Raw genomic sequence first — 22,892 nt, 5'->3', positions numbered from 1 at the left:
GCTTGGCTTGCTGTGTTCATCCAGCTCTACACCTTGTTATCTCAGATTCTCCAGCATCGGCAGTTCCTACTATCTCAGAAGGATGTGGATGCTTTGGAAAGGGCGCAGAAAAGGTTCACCAGGATATTGCCTGGTATAGGGGATTTTAGCTATGAACAAAGGTTGGATAGACTCAGTTTGTTTTCACTGGAATGCAGGAGGTTGAGGGGCGACAGAAGTTTATAAGGTTGTGAATGGCATGAATAGAATGGAAAGTAGGAGGCTTTTTCCTCGGGTGGAGGGGGTCAATTACTAGGGGGCACAGGTTCAAGGTGTGGGGTGGTGGGGGGACAAGTTTAAAAAAAATTTGTGAGGCAGGTTTTTCACACAAAGGGTGGTGGGTGCCTGGAAAGTGTTAGCAAATGAGGTGGAAGCAGATACAATAGCAGCAATTAACAAGCAGGTGGATGAGTACATGATAGGAAGGGAATAGAGGGATACAGATCCTGTAAGTGAAGTCTGTTTTAGTATGGAAGGGCAAAATGTGGTTGTGTGTGCGCGCGCGTGTGAGCGTCTGTGTGTCTGTGTCTGTGTGTGTGTGTGCGCGTGCGAGCGTCTGTGTGTGTGTGCGTGTGTGTGTGCGTGCATGCGTGGGTGTGTGTGTGTTTTCCCTTTTGTTTGTATGTATATGCATGCGTATCTATGTTTGTATGCGTGTTTCTGTGTGTATGTGAATGCTTATGGGTCTGTGTGTGTGTTTGTGTGTGTGTGTGTGTGTGTGTGCACATGTACATATGTGTCTATACATGTTTATGCATTTGTGTGTGTGTGTGTCTTTGCGTGTGTGTATATGTATGTGTCTGTTTGGGGGGGTGGTTGTTTCAAGCTCTCAATCTTTACTCCGGCTAAATTTGTCTCCAGCAACTGCAGCGATCCAGTACATTGAATTTTCTCTGTATCAGTAATTTGGTGTGGAATACACAAATGGTATTTAGAAATGCTGCTCTTATAGTTTGCTGAAATACATCATCTCATGCTTAAGGCATTACTGGAGCATTATCCAAAGGGCTCATGGCAGCAGCTAATTGGCTGGAGTGCCATCATTCATCAGGTAATGTGGTTAAAAACTCTTCTCAGCTCAGAGATCCAAGTGGGCAATTTTCCCACTTAATTTCGTCAGTATATATCAGGTGCATCAGACACACGGAACATTCATCAATCAGGATTGGGCCATAACTGCACAGTCACATCCTACAAGAACAATACTTTGTAACTACCATTCCAGGCTGATGCTGTAGTGGGATTGTTGCTGGACTAGAAATCCAGAGATCCAAATAATGTCCCAAAGATTCCAATGGGCAGAATTCAAATTCAACTAAACAAATCTGGAGCTAAAAATCCAACGATGGCCATGAAACTCTTGTTAATTGCCTTTAAAACCTCAGATGGTTTATTAAAGCCATTTAAGTAGTCCAAATTGAACACAAAACATTAACTTTCTCTCTCTTCCCCACGGAGGCTGCCAGACCTGCTGAATTTCTACAGCTTCTGTTTTTACTTCAAGTTTCTAGCATCGGACGTATTTTGCATTGGGAAGTGCAATCGTTGGGAGGGGTGGGATGTGATAGGGTTACGGTTATCACAGGCGACAGGCTGAGGGCTAGATTTTGGACACACAATTCACAACGAGCAGCTCTGTTCTTGCATTTTGGATGGATAAAGGGTGGATAAAGGAAACTGGCTGTGAAGCAGTTGGAGGATTCAATGGAGGACATGGCAATCTGATGATGACAACCAAATAGAAAGGTGTACTCGAGTACGGAACTCAGCGTGAGTGAGCTTCTTTGGTTCTGTTCAATCTCTCATCTCTCCACATGAACCACATTCACTGGCATTGACAGGAAACTTGTGAGAATACCTTTAAGGTGAATATCAAGGCTGAAGGAATGTGAAAACTGCTCAATTTCTTACAGAAGAAAGGGGACAGTGTGTTTTATTAATGGATCTGCAAATCTATTCACTTACTCTGGTGGATCCTGAATGGCAAAATAAAAACACCCAGCGCTTTGGATCTTTGCAACATGCTGAATTTACTTTTGTTGTTGGAACTGAACCATTAATCCTTAAATGTCATTTGTTGAGTTGTTTACGAATAAAACTTCCAACAGAACCTAGAGGGATGTTGCCAACAGTATCGATTACAAAGAAACCACACATCATTGGCAAGGTTTCCATGGCATCAGGGATATTAAGAACATGCGTGTTGTCTGGGTAGATGAAGGGCTGCTAATAAATTTGATCCAGTGCTTGGTAGATTTAAAAAAAATCACAGAATCCCTACAGTGTGGAAGCAGGCCATTTGGCCGATCGGGTCCGCACCTACCCTCCAAACAGCATCCAAGCTAGACCCACACCCCCCGCCTATCTTACCCCTGCATTTTCTGTGGCTAATCCACCTAACCTGAACACTATGGGCAATTTCCCACGGCTAATCCACCGAAACTGCACATCTTTGGACTGTGGGAGGAAAACGGAGCACCTGGAGGAAACCCACGCAGCCACGGGGAGCATGTGCAAACTCCACACAGACAGTCACCTGAGAGTGGAATCGAACCCGGGTCCCTGGTGCTGTGAGGCTAACCACTGAGCGACCATGCATTGATGTAGTGCCTTTCATCACCTCAGGGCTTTTCGCCATCTTATGCAAAGGACAGGATTGTCATTCCTAAATGAGCCGAGAGTATGTGTTCAAACATCTGGAGTCAGACTCGAATGCCCATCTCAAACAGCATGAACGTTGTTACTGAGTTAAGACGGGCGGTGGGATACATGTAAGAAATGGGTCCTAGAGGTGTCAGAAGATAGAACATCCCTGGATAAGGGCAAGTACAGGAATCACAGGGTTCAGGGTTGCTCTTGACCCAGGTTCCTAGCCCAGGCCCCCAGCGTGGCCTCATCCACCCATACTATAGTGGGCCCACTCACTCTAGACCAAGGAGATGGCCCCCTGGAGCCCTGGTTATTAGACTCTGATAAACTGCCCTGTCCCGGGACCCGAACAAAATCAGAGGGTAATTAGGAGCATCAGAATAAGAGGAAGCCATTTTGCCCCTCAGCCTCTTTGGCCATGAACGTGACTGATCAGCAAGGTAACTCCATTTGCCTGCCCTTTCCCCATGACCCCCTAACACCCTTGATTAGCAAATATTTATCAATTTCAGATTTAAAATTTATAACTGACCTAACATTCATTGCCATTTGTGGAAGAAGATTCCAAGCCCCGTTCATGTGTTCATGTGTTTCCTCATGTTTCTCCTGAAAGGTCTGGTTCTAGTTTTTACACACTGTTTTCATGGTTCTCTGCTCCCCAAGCGACTCTCCAATACTCCCTCTCCCTATTGGTTTCATCTTGATACCTTGAATAAAAGCAAAATACTGCTGATGCTGGAAATCTGAAACTAACAGAATGCTGGAGAAACTCTGCAAGTATACAGAGTCAACATTGAGTCCAACATGACTCTTCTTCAGAAAAGCTCTGTCCTTCAGGTTCTAAAGAAGAGTCAGACCAGACTTGAAACATGAACTTGCTGTTTCCCTCTGCACAGACACTGCCCAATCTGCTGAGTTCTTCCAGCATTCTCTGTGTGTCCCCCTTAATATCTTATAAACTTCAATCAAATAGCCCCTTAACAATCTAAATTCCAGGGAACCCAAATCTAGTTCGTTCAATCTCTCCTCAGAATTTCACCTCTGAATCCACACTGCTCTTTCTCCATGGCCAATAAATCCTTCCTAATATAAAATACCCAGAACAGCCCTCAATATTCCAGGTGTTGGCTTTAGACAGTTGAAGTATGTCTTCTACCAAATTGCACTTTACTCCTCGACTTATAAAAGTCTGCATTCCTTAGATTTCTTGAATTACAATATTTTAATGATCCTTGCATCCAGACCTGCAATTCTTTCCGAACCAACACTGTTCTGCTGCTTCTCACAATATGGAAAATATTAGTGTACCTTGACTTCAACAGTATTTAAAAAAACCCAAAGAACTGCGGATGCTGGAAATCAGAAACAGAAATTGCTGGAAAAGCTCAGCAGGATCTGAAGAAGAGTCACTGGACCCAAAATTGTTAATTCTGTTTTCTCTCCACAAATGCTGCCAGACCTGCTGAGTTTTTCCGGCATGTTCTGCTTTGACTTCAAGAGAGTTCATCCACCAGCTGCTGTGTATACAACATCATGACTCGACCTTTCAGTACATCTGCAGCAATCAGCTGGTTGCTGTAATGACTTTATGACTTATAATGTGTTTATTGTTTTATGTAAGCTAACCCTTAGAATGAATCAACCCTTGGTGAGCTAGTGATTACTAGGCTATTATCATTAATGTGACACAATGCACCCTGTTCTAACATTTCTAGATCCCTTGTGATTGGTGATAAATAGCTAAGAATTTGGAGATTGAATTAAGCTGCCGAAAAGTAAAGAAGAATGCAAGGGTATGGATGCATGACAATTAATGTTGGTCCAATTTACTTCGAGAACGACCTTCATGAAATCACCACCAGGAAGGTGATGGTCTATTAACAGGAATCATCTTTTGAATTACTCTCCAGAGATTGTAGAGCTCCAATTAAAAATACATTAAAATGATTTTTAAAAACCTGACAATAATGAGAAACGCACATCATTTTCTTAACGTAGGTATAATTGTGACTCTCGTGATAGCAGAAATTGTTAACTTGCTGCAAAGATGATTGAATTGAATTGAATGATTTATTGTCACTTGCATTTTACAGTGAATAATACAGTAAAATACAGTCATTCCTCTGTTGATTAATTTAAATGTCATTTCTGAGAAGTGTTGGCACTTGAATTATTCATTCCACAGGCAGTGAGAGTTTGTGATTCTTGTCCACGGCAAATAATTAAATCATGGGCTGTATTTAAAAGGAATCCGGTTGTTCCTGTGATTTGAGGCTTGAAAATCAGTCTGCTTCCTAACCATTCACACTACCCTCCTTTTATTTTTCCATTTACACAAATTGGTCATTTAACACATGAAGTTACTGACAAAATTACCTTCAATGGAATCATTATCTGACTACAAGTAGAAACTCAGTGCCCTACACATGCATTTTTCATTGAAGATGGAATGAAATACTTAACTCTGATCAAAGGAAACTGACATCACGAATGCGTTCAAAATCGGTGGTTGGAAGCAAAGTGTCCATCAAAGCATTAAGCAAAAGTACACAACAGAAGCCATTCAGCCCCTCAAGCTTGCTCCTATATTCAATTAGATTACAGCTGATCTCTGCATCAAATCTATTTACGCAGCTTTTCTTCCCTTTAATTGGTATTCTTAACAAACAAAAATCTGTTGGTTGTAGCCTGTAAAGTTCCAAATGACCCCCAGCATCCAACAGCTCGTGGGGTAGTGAATTCCAGACTTCTTCTGCTCTATTTTCTTTGAGAGGTGCAATCTCTGACTTGCCATTCTGTTCAGTGTTTTAAGGCACTGCTGTGATACACGACAAGACAATGTATAATCACCAAAGCTCCTACCAGGATTGCTCAAAAGCAACATCATATTTGGATGAATCCAGACAAAGGAAAGAAATTGAGAGCTTGCATGTCTACATGCAGCACTTTTATATGCTGCAAAGTGTTTTACAGTCAATTAAATCCTCCTTAAAACGCATATATATACACACACACATAATATACATATACACACCATACATATATATATGCATTATAATGTAACACTGTTATGGACTTCACTGCCAAACACTGAAGGGTTGGGAAATAAATACTGGCGAAGGTCTTTCCCTCATGGTAGGGGAACCTGAAACTACAGGGTGTAGGTTTTAGGTGAGAGGGAAAAGATTTAAAAGGGACCTAAGGGGCAACTTTTTCACACAGAGGGTGGTGCGTGTATGGAATGAGCTGCCACAGGATGTGCTGGAGGCTGGAACAATTACAACATTTAAAAGGCATCTCGATAGGTACATGAATAGAAAGAGTTTAGAAGGACAAGGGCCAAATACTGGCAAATGTGACTAGATTAATTTAGGATATCTGGTCGGCATGGACGAGTTGGACCGAAGGGTCTGTGTCTGTGCTGTATGACTCTAGGAATCCAAGACTCTAGCCAGAATGGAAAATAAATATAGGAAACTTGGCAGCCAATTTGCATGTCAAGCTCTCATAAACAGGAATGATAACCAGTTCATCTTTTTCAACCGCTGGTTGAGAGATGAATATCTGGCCAGGAGAAATCACTTGTTCTCCATGGATTACTGCAGTGAGGTCTTTTTTTTAAACATACACCTGAGAGAACAGGGCAGGGGTTCAGTTTAGAATCTCATCCAAAAGGTGGCATACTGTCTGCACAGTGCTCCCTCAGTACTGCAATAAAGTGACAGCTGAGGTAAGGAACTCCATCCTTTGGAATGGGGCTTGAACTCTTGGACTCTGTGGGGATAACTACTACCCACTGAGCCACAGCAGAGTGCGTGCATACTTACTCGAAGCACGGAGCTCCTGTCACTTCTCCAATTAATTTCCTAAGGCACAGTTTCAATGTAGACATCCCTTTGAAGATCAACAGGAAAGTGTTGCACATAGCTCCCATGTTGCACTCAGAAGACATGAAGAACCACAGGTTAACTGTGAGCATTCCCTGTTGTGTATTTAAGGTGTATAAGTATAGTGGAATGTCACTTTACGAGCCTAATCACCTGGTGCAATGATGACATGGACAGTCAAACAGCTGTATCTAACCTTGCTGCATGGAGAGTGAATCTCTCCATAATAAAGATCCTGCTGTTTAACACTTCAGCCTCCTGATCCTTCATAGAGCTTATCATTCCCCTTCTTGAGGGCACGTGGGGCTGTGCTTTCTCCCTCTGATATCAATGTATGTATTTCGACAGTAATGTTTTTCAGTCACAAGTGCAGATGGTCCAAAATCACAGATCTTCAGGGGGCAATCACAAATGCTCTATCAAAAATCTCTAATGCCTTCTTGCCAGCCTCCATTGCAGTTCATCAGATTGGGGTTGAAAACCTGCAGGACACTCTTCTCCAAACGTGTGCATTCTTAAATCCATCTCCCATTCAGAAATGATCTATAAGGAGTGCTGTTTACAGAACTGCTCAACTTCATAACGAAGGCAAGTCCATCGAAACTGAAGAAGGGTCACTGGACCAGAAACGTTAACTTTGCTTTCTCTGCACAGATGCTGCCAGGTTCGCTGTGTTTTTCCAGCAATTTCTGGCTTGGTTTCTGATTTCCAGCATCCGCAGTTCTTTGTTTTTTTTTTCCATTGGCATGCTTTTAAGTTTTGTCTGCTACAGGCATCACTCTACTTGTCAGCAGGGTGGGTCTTATTAGGTAGAAATCGAGATTTTCTTTTGAAGAAAATCAAAGTATTTATTAAAAAAAGACATTGGAAGAGAATGCTCCACAAACTTTACATCTCTCTGATTTTTCTTCTCTTTTTTAAGGTTTCTCATTGCAATGTAGAGTTCGATTTTTGCTACCCAAGATATTAAGGGATATGGAGTCACGTCTGAAAGATTAAGTTAGAATGTAGATCAGACACATTCTCATTAACTCTCAATATCAATGCACGGGTTGGATTCCTTCGATTATTCTGGCGCAAGTCTGATAAATCATAAACAACTGCGGAAAAGAATCCAAGAAACAAAAACAAAAATTGCTGCCGAAACTCAGCAGGTCTGGCAGTATCTGTGGGAGGGAAGGCAGAGTTAACATTTCGCGTCTGGTGACTCTTCAGTAGAATTCCTGAAGTTGCAGATGAGCTATTGTAGAAAGTAAAAGGACTATGTCCAGAAACTTGCAAAGATGCCAATTAAGGCTTCAACGATGCTGTCACCTCCTTGAACAGCATGCAAAGCACATCATATTTTGTGTGCAAATTAAATGATGCCATTTCGGTTGAATATCTGGCCACATTTATCTCTCTGTGTCATCTGAATTTAACATGATTTTCAAAGCATAGTTGTGTATATATGAAACTCCCCACAGAATGAGCAGTGATTCTGATAAGTCAGGTAATTATCACCTGCACAGCAAGATCCCACAGTGAAGCAGCTAAATAATTCTTCAATCTGGTAAACACAGATGCTCAGAACTAACTTGCAGTTCTTGACAACTTCAGAGTGCTGTGGGAACTACACACAAAACTTTCTTTTCAATCTTCAAAGGAATGCCTTGCTTGAACCTGCGTCTCAGGAAATCTAATTGTCTGGTGTCACAGGTAGAGAATGGCCACAGCATTATTCTGCTGCCAAGGAGATGTTTTTAAAGTTTCGCTGAATCACCAGAGGAAGCAAGTTGCGATCTCACACTTATACCTTACACAAACAAAATAGGTGAGATCACACCTGCAGCACTGCGCATGGCTCCAATTTCTTTGTGTTTATTTGTTCACAGGATGTGGGTGTCACTGCCTCAGCCAGCATTTAGTGCCCATCCCTTATTGCCCAGAGGGCGTTAATAGTCAACCACATTGCTGTGGGTCCAGAGTCACATGTAGACCAGACAGATTCTCTTCCCGAAAGGGCACGCATGAACCAGGTGGGTTCAACCAGATGATGATCAACAGCGAAATCCATTCAGCTTGCATTTAATTCCAGATTTTCATCAATTTCAAATTTTACTATCTGCCATGGTGGATTTCATAGAACATAGAATTGTACAGCACAGTACAGGCCCTTCGGCCCACGATGTTGTGCCAAACTTTTACCCTAAACCCTAAGGTCTATCTAACCTCCACCCCTACCTTATACTATCATCCATATGCCTATCTAATAGCCGCTTAAATGCCCCTAATGAGGCCGACTCCACTGCCCTCTCTGGCAATGCATTCCACGCCCCAACCACTCTGAGTAAAGAACCCAGGTCACCAGAATATTAGCTTGGGGCTCTGGATCACTATCCAGGAACACTACCACTACACCTCCCCCATCTTCTTACTTAGGGAGGGATATACTTACATTGGAGTTCAGAAGAAATACATGAGACTGACTCCTGGGATGTAAGGATTATCTAATGCTTATGAGTTTAACTAATTGTTATAGTCAAAGGTTGCTTGACTGGGGGCCCAAGTAAGGAAGGTTTGAGCAGGTTGGGCCTATATCCATTGGACTTTGGAAACATGTGAGGGGACCTTATTGAAGCGTTTCAGATTCTGAGAGCGTGTGACAGGGGGTAGATGCTGAGAGAATGTTGCCTCTCATGAGACAAACTAGATCAAGGATGCTGTTTCAAAATAAGGCGTTCCCATTAGATGGAGACGAAGAGATTTTGTTTTCTCTGTCAGAGGGTTGTTGATCTCTGTAAGTCAAAGCAAAGACTGGGTCACTGAATATATTCAAGGCTGGCTTAGATAGGTTTCTGATGGACAAGAGGGATCAGGGAAAGGCAGCAGAGCAAAATCTACAATCAGACCAGCTGTGATCTGTCTGACTGGCAGAGCAGTCCTTATCTCAGTGATCTCTGCTAGCCCCAGTACCCTCCAATAGTCGTGCCTTTGCTTTCCTAAGCCTCATGCTTTGGTATAGCTTCAATACATCTCTAAACTCTTAATATCACACACTTCCTCCATGTCTTGCACTATACTCACTATACTACCCCCTGTGGAGTGTGAGCCCCGAATACAAGTCTAACCTCCAGAGTGGGAGTTGAACCAACAGAAGGCCGATTGTCAGGCAAGAGTGCAACCAGCAAAGCCAAAAAGACACTGAGTCAGTGAACTGTACAGCAAGGAAACAGAACCTTCAGTTCAATTCGTCCAGACTGACCAGGTATCCTAAATTAATCTAGACCCTTTTGCCAGCATTTGGCCCATATCCCTCTAAACCCTTTCTATTCATTTACCCATCCAGATGCCTTTTAAATGTTGTAATTGTACCAGCCTTTACCTCTTCCTCTGGCGGCTCATTCCATACACGCACTACCCTCTGTGTGAAAAAGTTGTCCCTTAGATTCCTTACAAATCTTTCCCCTCTCACCTTAAATCCATGGTCTCTAGTTTTGGACTCCGCTACCCTTGGCTATTCACCCTTTGCTGCCCCTCATGATTTTATAAAGTTCCGTAAGGTCACCCCTCAGCCTCTGATGCTGCAGGGAAAATAGCCCCAGCCTATTTTGCCTCTCCTGATAGCTCAAACCCTCCAACCACGGCAAGCTGGGTTTTTGGTAATAAAAAAAACTTCTTTTAAAATTCTAAACACACACACACACACACACACAAAACAAAGTTGAGAAGACAGTGTCATCAAAGCTGCAAGCTACAACATCTTTTGTATATTAGGTGAAAGCAGCTTTGTTTATTGTATTTGGACCAATCCTCACTAGCCTGTTAATAAAGCTGTGCCTGACTCACAAGTTAATGATGTTTTTCTCCCCGCACTCAGCAACGTGTTATATATATTTCCCGCTGTCCTGAGGTACATCAACAGGGGGATATAAAAGAGAAGCTGGACAGAAATATTTAAGAGGTTGATCCTGCCAAATTGCAATAAATCCAAATAAATCTTAGGGCAATGCATGTTAAAAAGAAACAACAGTTGGGGTGATGTAGTCTACAGACTTAGAGGTGCAGGATTACACGGAATAATCTAATCATGCACTGCTTTTTTACAGGACATCAATGCTGCATTGCTGCTCTAAGAGCTACTGAGTGCAAAGGATTCCTATCAGGTTTTGAGTCTGTAAGATGCCAGATTCACCAGATCAAAAGAACTTGGAGTCATAGAGATGTACAGCTCGGAAACAGATCCTTCAGTCCAACTTGTTGTCGAAGAAAGAAAATTACAAACAAGCCTGCAAAAATTGCCTACTCTTCTTTATAGTCACAAGAGATCAGTAGGATATAAATTTGGTTTCAGCACAAAATAGGAGGGACTGCGTCAGTTGTCCATTAAAAGCTCTGTTTGATATTCTGTTCCGCTGAGCACAAAATTGAAGGGATGGTTAATCAAGTCGGTACATGACTGGCAGAGTAAACTTCAGGTCACCAAAACTTCACTGTCCACATCTCAACTCCTAACAGGTCCCATTTCTCTACAACACATATGCCCGCAGACATACTTTGGTTCCCAGTCAAGCAACCTTTCAATATAGAAATCTCTCCCTGGCCTCACCCCTCCCTATCTCAGTGATCACCACAAGCCCCAATACACTTCAGTAGCAGTGCCTTCACTTTCCTAAGCCTCATGCTTTCCATACATCTCTGAACCCCTCCTGTGCTTTCTTCCTTAGAGATAATCCCTAAAACCCGTGTCTTTGATCAAGCTTTCGATTATCTGACCTCATATTCCCTCTTGTGGCATACTTAGTTTCGTTAATGCTCATGTAAAGCATCTTGAGACATTTCATTCTATTAAAGGCACTATATAAATATAAGTTGTTGTTGTAGCAACATTGTGACGGGTATAGTTTCACAAGATCAATGAAAAGTAGATACAATTCTGTATTTATTTTGAAAAGAGGCATTCAATTCAAATGTTCCAGTGCTGCAGTGTTCCAGTGAAGCTCAACGCAAGCTGGAAGAACAACACCTCATTTTCCGCTTGGGGACCCTGCAGCCCTCCACACTCAATATCGAGTTCAATAATTTTAGGGCCTAAACTCCCCCATGTCCCAGCCCCCTACCCCACACACCTGGCCTTGTTATCATAGCCTGCCATTACACACCCCCCATTGTTAGTCACTAACAGTCCCCAGTAACAACTATTCACCCTCCCAGCCTGATCGTTAGCAACTCCTTTGTCTGTCCAACTGTCTCCTTTCTCTCTCTGGGCACTATCCTATCATTTACTCCCTACTCCACCCACCTCCCTATTTTCTGCATATAAACTGACGTTTTCCCAGCCACCAACAGTTCTGTGGAAGGGTCACTGGACCCTGAAATGTTAACTCTGTTTTTTCCTTCACAGATGCTGCCAGATCCACTGAGCTTTTCCAGCAACTTCTGTTTTTGTCCCTGATTTACAGCATCCGCAGTTCTTTCGGTTTTTATCCAATTCCAGTGGTCCGCAGCAAACATTTAAGCTTTGCATTTCACCAAAATGCACCTAAACTTATTGGGCTAATATAAAAGCAGGGCAGACCTGCATTTGTATAGCAACTGTCATAATCCCAGAATGTCCCAATAGAGCATTTAAAGCCAATGAAGGGCATGATCTTTGGAACAGATCCACTGTTGACATGTGCAATGTGAGGCAGACAATTTCAGCACAGTAAGGATCCACCGAGATCAATGTGATAAAGACCAGGTCATTGTCTCTTGCAATCCTTTTCCTCCGAAATAGCGATGCAGGATTTTTGCAACCACCTAGTAGAGTAGATGAGGCCTTGGTTTGAGAAATGATCAAGAATTGACATCTCCAACAGTGCAGAAGTGCAGTGTAGGCGTAGGATTTTGGGAAAATGAAAATGATACTTAAGTGGATTTCTTAGTTGCGCCAATAAATTTAGAGCGTGGTAATGGATTTCTGCAGGTCAAAAAAATTGAATGACAAAATAAAACAAAAAATCTGCTGTCTAACTCCAGTTAATTAAAACATGTATCTAGGGCATGCCACTGTTAAGTCAATGTTAAACTTGTTCTCAAAATGCTGTACAACAGCCCAAGGGAAATAATGCACTACATTAATTATGCCCATTTATTCACCATATCAAGGACTGAATTGACAAAGTTGTCTAAAGTTTTATCAGGAAAACAATTTCCAAGAAAGGAGACAATTGTTCAGTCTTCTAAGACAATTCATTTTTGCAGGAACTAATCCAGAAAACAAGACAGTAAGGTTAAGGAAGCAGAGCTGGCAAATTACAGAATAATGGTTGATTTATCCAAACCTGGAATGGGCATCTTGGAACCCTTTAATATACCAAATAAAAATCGAAAGAACTGCGTATGCTGTAAATCAGAAACAAAAATAGAGATTGCTGGAAAAGCAGGTCTGGCAGCATCTGGGGAGAAAAAAAATCAGAGTTTATGATTCGGGTCGAGTGAGAGTCACTCAGCCTGAAGCGTTAACTCTGATTTCTGCCCACAAATGCTGCCAGACCTGCAGAATTTTTCCAGTAATCTCTATTAGAGGCTGCAATGGGGAACTCACACATTGTACCTGTTTTCCCGTACCACTGCATGACAGTGGCCCATTGCAGTTCACTCAGGGATTTTGAGTTGCTATGGTAACCTGCACCTTTACATTGCATGCTATAGCATGGAGATATAGACAATGACAGTCAAAGTTCCATTGTTTGAATCTCGGCCTACCAGGAGTCACTCTCACTCCTACGACTGGTACGATTAGGAGAAGTTGCAATTTGCTATTTAGCCTGCTTGCTTGCATTATGAACACATCTTCCTTGGCCAGCAAGACTTGGAGTGGAACTCGAACTCAGAGCTCCTTCGTCTGGCATAGGGACACTACCCACTGGACCACAAAACCTCCGAAGCCCATTTGTCTCTTTTGAGAACTCACTACGCATTACTCATTCCCATAAATAAAACAGAGAGGCCTGACGGTCTTGAAGAAAAATAACCAATTGCAAAAATTAAGCCACAGTCAAAGTCATACAGCATCAAACATCCATCTATTCTAATCCCATTTTCCAGCACATGGCACCTAGCCTTGTATGCTATGGCATTTAACATGCTCATCTAAATAGTTCCTAAATGTCCTGAGGGTTCCCAGCTGTACCAACCTTTTAGGCAGTGAGTTCCAGGCACCCACAACCGCCTGGGTGGAAAAATACCATCTTTTCTCAAACTTTCTCTAAAGGTCCTGCTTCTTACCACCTGGTCATTGACCCATCTACTACAGGTAAAGGTTTCCGCCCATCTACCCTGTATATGCCCCTTTGTAACACCTCAATCAGATCCTCTCTCAGTCGTCCCCGCTCTTAGGTAAACAACTCTACTTTCTCTTCCTGGCTGTTGACATAGTTCAACTACTCTTCCGGATGAAATGAGATTTGGGACATGTGCAATTTTCTTACCTAGCTCTTCTAATAATCGTGGATGGGTCCTCAATACTTCCTGACCTTTAGTCCCATTATGTTCTCCGTTAATGGTTATTTAAACTAATAAATCCTCCAAGTAAACCCGAAATAAAAACCGAAGGAACTGCGGATACTGTCAATTAGGAACAAAAACAGAAGTTACTGGTAAAGTTCAGCAAGTGTGGCAGCATCTATGAAGAAAAAAAAAATCACGGATTTTTCAGATCTGGTGACCCTTCCTCAGAACTCAGTTCTGACCCGAAAAATTTGTGACTTTTTTCTTCGGGTCAGAACTGAGTTCTGAGGAAGGGTCACCAGACCTGGAAAATCTGGAAAAATCTTCACAGGTGCTGCCAGCCCTGTTGAGCTTTTCCAGCAACTTCTGTTTTTGTTTCTAAGCAAACCCCCTCCTTTATCTTATCTCCTTTGTTCCACTGGATTTTGTCCTTTTCCACTACTGTAAAGTGGAAATGAATTATCTTTCAAGTCTATCATTTTCTTATTAACCACCCTAATGGGTTATGTTAGCTCAGTTGCCTAGACAGATGGTATGCAATATAACATGATGTAAACTTCATGGGTTCAGTTCTTGTACTAGCCAAGATTACCATGACAGTGTTTCCATCTCAACCACTCCCCTCACCTGAGGCATGGTGACCCTCAGATTAAACCACAACCAGGTATCTCTCTTAGAGATAGTAAGAACTGCCGATGCTGGAGTCAGAGATAACACTGTGTGGAGCTGGAGGAACACAGCAGGCCAGGCAGCATCGGAGGAAGGGACGCTGACGTTTCGGGTCTGGACCCTTCTTCGGAAAACGAAGAAGGGTCCCGACCCGAAACGTCAGCTTTCTGGCTCAGATGTCTCTCTCACTCTCTCTCCCTCTCTCTCTAACAAGACAGCAACCTTATGCTCCAGCAGGACTATAATGAGTTTACCAAACCTGAAGTGTAGGTCAGGCCTGATACACCAACCGGTCTTTTCTTGCCTGTTAATTTTGCACATTTTGTAGAACATACGGGTTTTTTTAAATTCTTCGCTCATTAACGTTGAGTGCCAACACTGACAGCCCAAATCCATCATGCTCAAAGGAGTTGAACGTTAACAGAAGACATGTTGTGGCTATCAGACAAACATTAAACAGGGTGAAAATAAGATGCAGTAAGTTGTATTTATAGGGGAAAAGTATGTCGCTACTCACAGGTCAAAAATGAGGTAGTGGAACCCTTCTTCTGATATGCTGTCATGGAGACGAACTGGAAAGAGAAAATGGAGTGTTTAAATTCAAATCACATGACCGAAAGTCTTGTGCCTGGAATGTGTCCCTCATTAAAACAGTTAACAGGAAGGAAAGAAAGTCAGTAATTTCCTGATGTGTTTTTCCAACATTAATAATGAGCCATTTCACCCTGAACAAACAACAGGCTTCCAACCAATAAAAACCTTCCTAATTTTCCTTTTACTCTCAATTGATCAAGGATGTTAGCGGCTAGGCTATGTTCCCATGCGCTGATTGTACAGAGTCAGAGGTCACGTGACACCACGTTACAGTCCAACAGGTTTGTTTGAAATCACAAACTTTCAGAACACTCAGGTGACGAAGGGGCAGCGTTACGAAAGCTTGTGATTTCAAATAAACCTGTTGGACTGTAACCTGGTGTCACGTGACTTCTGACCTTATCCACCCCGGTCCAACACCGGCACCACTACGTCCTGATTGTACAGATGGGAGCTAAGTGTCAACATTGCTATGTGCTCAGGAATCACATGTAGGCCAGGTCAGTTCAGGATGGCATTTTAGGATATTAGTGACCCAGACGGGTTTTCACAAATCAACAGTGAATGTGGCATGGTCACCATTAAGACCATAAGAAATTGGAAGAGGAGCAGGCCATTCAGCCCTTCTGCCTCATCCCCTGTTCAATGGGGTCATGGCTGATCCAACATTCCTTAAGTCCACTTCCCTGCCCTTTCCCCATAACCCTCAATTCCCCACTAATCAAGAAATTATCTCAGCCTTAAGCAGGACTCTACCCTCATAGTTCTCGGTGACAAGGAGTTCCAAAGACTCATAACCGTCAGAGAGAAGGAATTCCTGTCCACCTCAGCCTTAAATCAGCACCCCTTTATTCTGAGACTGTGCCCTCTGGTCCTAGACTCTCCCATGAGGGAAAACATCTTCTCAGTCAGCATTTTAATCTAGCTTTTTCTTACTGAATGCAAATTTTACCATCTGCCATGGCAGCGTTTGAACCCAGGTCCCCAGAACACTAGGCCAACATGGTGGCCCAGTGGTCATCACTGCAAGCTCACAGCACCAGGGGCCCAGGTTCGATTCCAGCCTCGGGCAACTGCCTGTGTGGAGTTTGCACATTCTCGCCGTGTCTGCGTGGGTTTCCTCTGGGTGCTCAGGTTTCCTCCCACAGTCCAAAGATGTGTGGTTTAGGTGGACTGACAATGTTAAATTGCCCCATAGTGTCTAGGGTGGGAAATGCAGGGATAGGGTAGTGGGTGGGTCTGGGGATGCTCTTTGGAGTGTTAGTGTGGACTGAATATTCTGCTCCCATGCTGTAGGGATTCTATGATTAGCTTGGAGCTCCAGATTACTAGCCCAGTAACATTACTACTATGCCACCAGCTCAGTTTCTAACTAGCCAGAGGCTGCGCTGATTTAGTGCAATGTAAATCGCATTTAAACAGAAAGACAATGTAGCCTGATCAAGTGAAATTCCCAGTTGAAAGGAAGTACAACTGCTTGCTTCGTGTGGTTAGGAACTAGTCTCTGTATCTCCTGGAGAACAAAAATAAAAGGAGCACCTGCAGGAACTGTGCAACAGGTTACCAAACACATTTCTGGAGGAGAGGCGAGTGTTTTGCGTAGGATTCAATTACGATTTTTAATTTAAACTTAGAATGTTTCTTAACCAGGTAGTACCCAAGCAACAGCCTGAAAGAGACAATACTTTGAACTCAGCTCTGTCTGTGCATCTTAATAAACATACACTGACAAATTCAAATGGCACAGCAAACTCTGGTTCACTTGGTAGTGTCTTGTCTCTGGCACAGATGGCTTAGATTCAAGCTCCATTCCGGCCTCCATCACTCAATCTACGCACGATATTCTGAGAGGATATAAGTATTGATTTCAGTCCGCCCTCATCAGGATATTTCACAAGATCACAAATTCAAGGGGACAAAAAACCCAACATTCATACTCCATGAGGTGAGAATACAAATTGATTGGCTAGTGGACACTCTGGGCAATGCCTTGACCAATCAGAATCAACCTTCCTGGTTTAAAATTTAAACAAAGCCTAGCAATTAACTGTCAATCAGAATCAATGAGTGCATTCTCCATGGCAGCACTTCTACCAATCAGTGTCCTTTTACCAACCAATTGATATTTTCCTGGCATTGAAATTAAATGCTGTATTTCCCCTAGAATTGGTATTCTTGCAGTATGTCCTGATGAATACAAGATAAAGAGCTTTGACAAAATATGCCTTTTTTTTCCAGCACTACTGAAGTTAGTATTCTGCAAAGGACTGGTCTGAGGGAATGTTATTGGAGTGCCAAATCACCCACCCCATCCTGAGTTGGACATTTGCTGCAGATCCTTGATCATCCCTGGGTGAAAATCTTGTGACCCAACAGCACAGAGGAGCACGTGTAACCCTTAAAATGTCCAAGTGCAATACTTGGTTTGCGAGCTGCCTTTGTGACAAAGTATGCTGTTGGGAAGCAGGCATTTTCTGTAAGCCCATTCTCCTGCAGAGGGAACACGGTAGGATTTTAGCATAAAAGAGACCGTGGACCTTAGCAGCAAGCTCCACAACTGATGTCTACAGCAGGGAATGCGGTTCCACAAAACGTCTGTTTCACAGCAGCCCCGGTGGAACACACACACACAAAGGTTAAAAGGGGAAGCCACACGGCAAGCTGTCAAGAGTTTTTCTGCTCATTGAGCCTTTTGCGCATTGGCATGTGACAGGGAGGAACACAGCCTTTCTGGCTGCCATTGCAAAGCAGAAAGGCTCAGTCGCCCCACGACGCTAGCATTCAATGGCGGTACACTGTCGCCACAGCGATAGGCAAACTATTTCCTGAAACCAGCATCACCTGGAGGTCCAGGCTTTGAACAACGGACGGCCTAGTGAACAGATGACTGACAAAAGCCTCTAGAGGTTGTGGTGCAAGCATGATCATCCCATCCCACCATCCAGATTTAAATCAACAAGACGCTGCAAGCAATTTTTGCAATGCCAATGCCAGGCAGCCCTGAAACATGAGGCTTAAGAATGTAAATTCAGCCTAATCAAAAGAGATTCTCAGTGGAAAGCAACTATAACAGGGTGATTGGTGTGTTAAGAACATGTCTCTGCATCTGCAGGAATCCAGAGAACAGAAATCAAGGCAGGAACTGCACCACAGGTTCCCAAGTAAGCATCTGGAGGACAGGTAAATGTTCTGGGTAGGATTCAATTTGCTTTTTTTTTTATTAAACCTCCCCCCCACGACTTTGTAACCCAAGAATGAAGTGGAACAATTTCCCAATTTTGCTTTCATTTCAGATATCAAGCATTTGCTATTAATAAAGAAGACACTGGAGTAGCAGCAGGCTGTTTGGTCTTCTTAAACTCGCTCTGCTGTTCAAATAGACCATGGCTGACTCCCTTTTCAATCAAAAATTAGGACACATTCACGGCTGGATCAGACAATGACACAGCCTTAACTGCTCTCTGAGGCATAGAATTCCAAAGATTCATTTCTCTCTCTGCCTTAAATCGGTGATCTCTTAATTTGAAATTGTGTCTCCTTGTTCTAGATTCTAGGATAGTGGTAAAATGGACTATCAATTTTTGACTTCCAGTAGTTGATTCTTAACATTTAGGACTTTTTATTGACCAGAGTGGTTTTTATAAAAATAAAAAAAAAACTGACTTAAATTTGCCAAATTGATCACCTGACCAGGTTTACGAAATCATCAATAAACAAGACTTAGTCTGAACTGAAACTAATTTATCATGAAAATGACTGAAACCAGTCATTCAGAACTGTATCTCCTGGTTACACCTTCCTCTAAGTTTCATATATTAGGATGGAAGACTTGCCTGCCAATTATCCAGCTGGGAATAAGCAATGAAGCCAGACATTGAGATACACAAATGAACTGTGTCTCAGGCATGTGATTTTGGGAAAACCAGAGCGAAAAACTGGATTTGTAATAGTGGAACTTGAAAACTATCTCTGTTCCTATGTTCTTTTAGCCTCTTGAAAGACAATATTCAGTTAGTAGTGAATCAAAGAAACATCCATTCACTAAGAAGACAAAGATATCCACAAAATTTCTGACTGCTAAGGATACAAGTAATCAATTAAACAACTATGGTCTCATCTTAAAGCCTAAAATCTCAAGGATTCTGTGGATGTTTTAAGCTGCTGATACAGAATCAACTTGCCAACAAATCAACATCCTTTTCTCATGCAGTAAAAACTGCGACTGTTTTTGAAATTTGCCATTCTTGTGTCTGTCATAAAATGGAAGGTTAAAAAGATTTGCCAGCATGTGGTTGACTCTGAACTGTCCTCTAGGCAATTAGGCACGGACAATAAATGCTGGCTCATCTTGTGAATAAAAAAAAACTCTCCTGCGTTCTCAGAAATTTAACAACATTATGAAAATATATTTTGAGAAACATTAAGAAATATTCTCTAGCTTTCTGAATTAGGAGGTTTGTAATGTAATAACGTTCTAACATGATATTTTCCACATGTTGCGATTGAGCGTCACTCGAAGATATTTTGGGGTCCCAGATTCAGGTCAGTGAAACCTGGCCCTATTTGGAGATGATGCCAATCCATTTGCTTTGTTATTAATCCTCCCAGTTGAAGGATTTTTTTCCTGTGGATGACCTCCCAGAAAATAGTAGATTGACTGTGAGTGTATGAGGTCTGCAGCCTTTTGTAATGCATCAATATACTTGCCTCCGAGTACAATGTGGAAAAATGTAACAGAACTTTAGTTCATTTGTTTTCTCAATGAAATTGAAAAAAATGTCAGTGAATAAGTTTTAAAAGCTTCAATCAGGAGAAGCTTTCAATATTTAGGTATTAGATTTTGCTTCAGAGAATTTGACAATTGAATGATTCCAATTCAGAGCCCGAATCCGAACTGCTTTTCTTTGTTGACCGTATTTTTAAATTTGCGAGAACCTCCCAGAGTTGGGATCTTCCTGACCAGCACTGGTGACAAAGTTAGGCAGCTGCCATTTTGGGGTCTGCCACTGCCTCACTGATGAGGGGAGGCAGCTCACAAAAGGTGCGGGAGGATAAAGATGGTACAAGTGGTCACGAATGTCAGCTTGATGTTAGGGCCCAAGGGCCAGGAAAGGTGGAGCCTACTTTTCTCACCAAAAAATGGACGGGTGAAAAGAGATTTTCTTCGCATTTAACCTTGATGGCATGCATTAATGTGCACCCGACTGTTCAACTTTGTTCAGCAAAGAATTCAGTTGTGTTCCAAAGAGGCCCCTGTAAGGACATCAGTGGGTCAGTAATTGAAAACCAAGAGTCTTACATTCACCTCCAACCCTGCAGGCCCTTTGGAAATTGAAAATTGTCCCAGAGGTAGCAAGCTCTAGTGCATCCCTCAAGACTGCAATTTGTAAATAGTAATTCCAGCCCGCAATCTCACAGTAATTACAGCACACACCTTTGATTATCCTACAAATTCAAAAGTAATGACTGTCTGCAGAAGATCGATTTATTTTTCTCAATACAAATCTTAAATTGTACCCCTCTTCAATTCTCTAATTGAAACGTCTTTTTTTTAATTTTAACAAACAAGTTAAAATGAAAGCTTTGCGTCAAAACTATTGTCACCGGCTTATTTATGTTTTAACTTCAGAGGAAAATCTAGTAATTACACCTGAGTTTTTCCTGAAACACGATATGGAGAATCTGAACACAGATATTGTATACAAAACAGATTTAATTAGTCAGCTAATGAAGCTAAAGCATTACCACAAAAGGTTAGAAATAGTGAACCAATTATTAACACAGTTTACAGGGAAACCTTAAATTGCTGTTGGAGAGGTATGGTAACAGCAACTTGCATTTATATAGCGTCTTTCATGACTTCAGCAGCTTACAGCCAATAAAGTAGGTTTCGAAGTGTGGTGTAATGTCAGAAACATAGCAGCCAATTTGTACACAGCAAGCTTCCACAGCACTAGGTCCTTGGGAGCAATTGGAGAAAGAAACGATTTGCACATCAGCATTTTTCTAACTTCGATTTATACTGTTATGAGTGCAGTTCTTTTATGGGTTTAAGGAATTAACTCAGGTTGGCTCCAAAGGAAATACTGAGGGAGGCTGCACTGTCTGAAAAGCTGGCTTTCCAACACAACAATGCTCAAGAGAACAGGAGGTTTTCCTCACACTTTAACCATCTGTGATCCTTAAACAGTACATTAAAACCAGAGGATACACTGTGAAACTTCGCTGTGTATAAATTCTGTGCTGCATTTGCTTACATAAAACATTCAAAAGTACTCCATTGATTGTCAAGCTTTCTGAGACATTCAAGACATGATAAGACTCCATGTAAATGCTAGTTCTTCCTTCAGCATATTATTATCTCTTGTTGGCAGAATAACACGGTCCTTGTTCCAAAAATATATTGCTTCCATTATTGTTAAACAGTGTAACATCTGATTTTATTATGAACAAAGATGATTTTTCGTACTACGCAGCCATTAACTCATCCTTTATTCCATATTTATGTCTCAGTTACAGTACCCGTAATATCTGAGTGTTTCAAACACAGAAACAGGCCAATTCATCCAACAGATCCATTCTGGAGCCTCCTCCCAAACATCTTCATTTAACCTCATCAACATTGCCTTCTATACCTTTCCCATCAATGTGTTCAAACTGCAACATGAAAAAAATGGCTTTACCAGTTTATCTTGAATTCAACAAACATTGCAAAACCTAATCTACTGTCTATCATTTGATTTTGCTCTGGCATATTGAAATGACTGTGGTTTATGTGGCGGTGCTCTCTCTTAATGAGACCATAAGAAATAGGAACAGGAGTGGTCCATTCGGCCTCTCGAACCTGCTGATCCGACATTCCTCACATCCACTTTCCTGCCCTTTCCCTGTAACCCTTGATTGCTGTACTGATCAAGAATCCATCTACCTCAGCCATAAATATCCACAAAGACTCTGCCCTGCACAGCGCTCTGTGGCAAGGAGTTCCAAAGACTCTCAATCCTTGGAGAAGATATTCCTCCTCATCTCAGTCTTAAATTGGAGCCCCTTTATTCTGGTCCCAGACTCTCCCATGAGGGGAAGCATTCTCTCAGCATGTACCTTGTCAATTCCCTTAAGAATCCTCAGCAGGTCTGGCATTATCTGTGGAGAGAAAGCAGAGACAACATTTCGGGTCCAGTGACCCTTCTTCAAAACTGCACGTGACTCTGCTTTCTTGCCGACCATGCTGCCAGACCTGCTGAGCTTCTCCAGCAATTTCTGTTTTTGTTTCACTGAAGATTACTATATGTTTCAAAGAGACCACCTCTCAACTTTGTAAGTTCCAGTGAGTAGAGTCCCAAGTCAATACAGTGTGGAGCTGGAGAAACACAGCAGGTCAGGCAGCATCAGAGGAGCAGGAATGTCGACGTTTCAAGTTGGGATCTTCTTCCTGACTTTCCTGCTCCTCTGATGCTGCCTGTCCTGCTGTGTTCCTCCAGCTCCACACTGTATTGACTCTGACTCCAGCATCTGCAGTTCTTGATATCTCCGAGTCCTCACATGTTTAACTTTTACTCATAAGTCAATCCCTCCCTAACA

General features: G+C 42.2%; 1 protein-coding gene across 1 annotated transcript in view; it reads right to left on the bottom strand.

Annotated features, from left to right (window-relative positions):
- Positions 1–22,892, bottom strand: part of camk2g2 (calcium/calmodulin-dependent protein kinase (CaM kinase) II gamma 2) — a 198,746-nt gene that overhangs the window by 140,416 nt on the left and 35,438 nt on the right. Inside the window, exon 3 of the mRNA XM_048616194.1 lies at positions 15,235–15,289. Coding sequence (XP_048472151.1) covers positions 15,235–15,289 — 55 coding nt within the window. The remainder of the gene's footprint in view (positions 1–15,234; positions 15,290–22,892) is intronic.

The sequence above is a fragment of the Rhincodon typus genome, chromosome 34 (assembly GCF_021869965.1).
Source record: "Rhincodon typus isolate 14 chromosome 34, sRhiTyp1.1, whole genome shotgun sequence".
Lineage (NCBI taxonomy): Eukaryota > Metazoa > Chordata > Chondrichthyes > Orectolobiformes > Rhincodontidae > Rhincodon > Rhincodon typus.
This window is presented reverse-complemented; position numbering and strand designations above follow the sequence as displayed.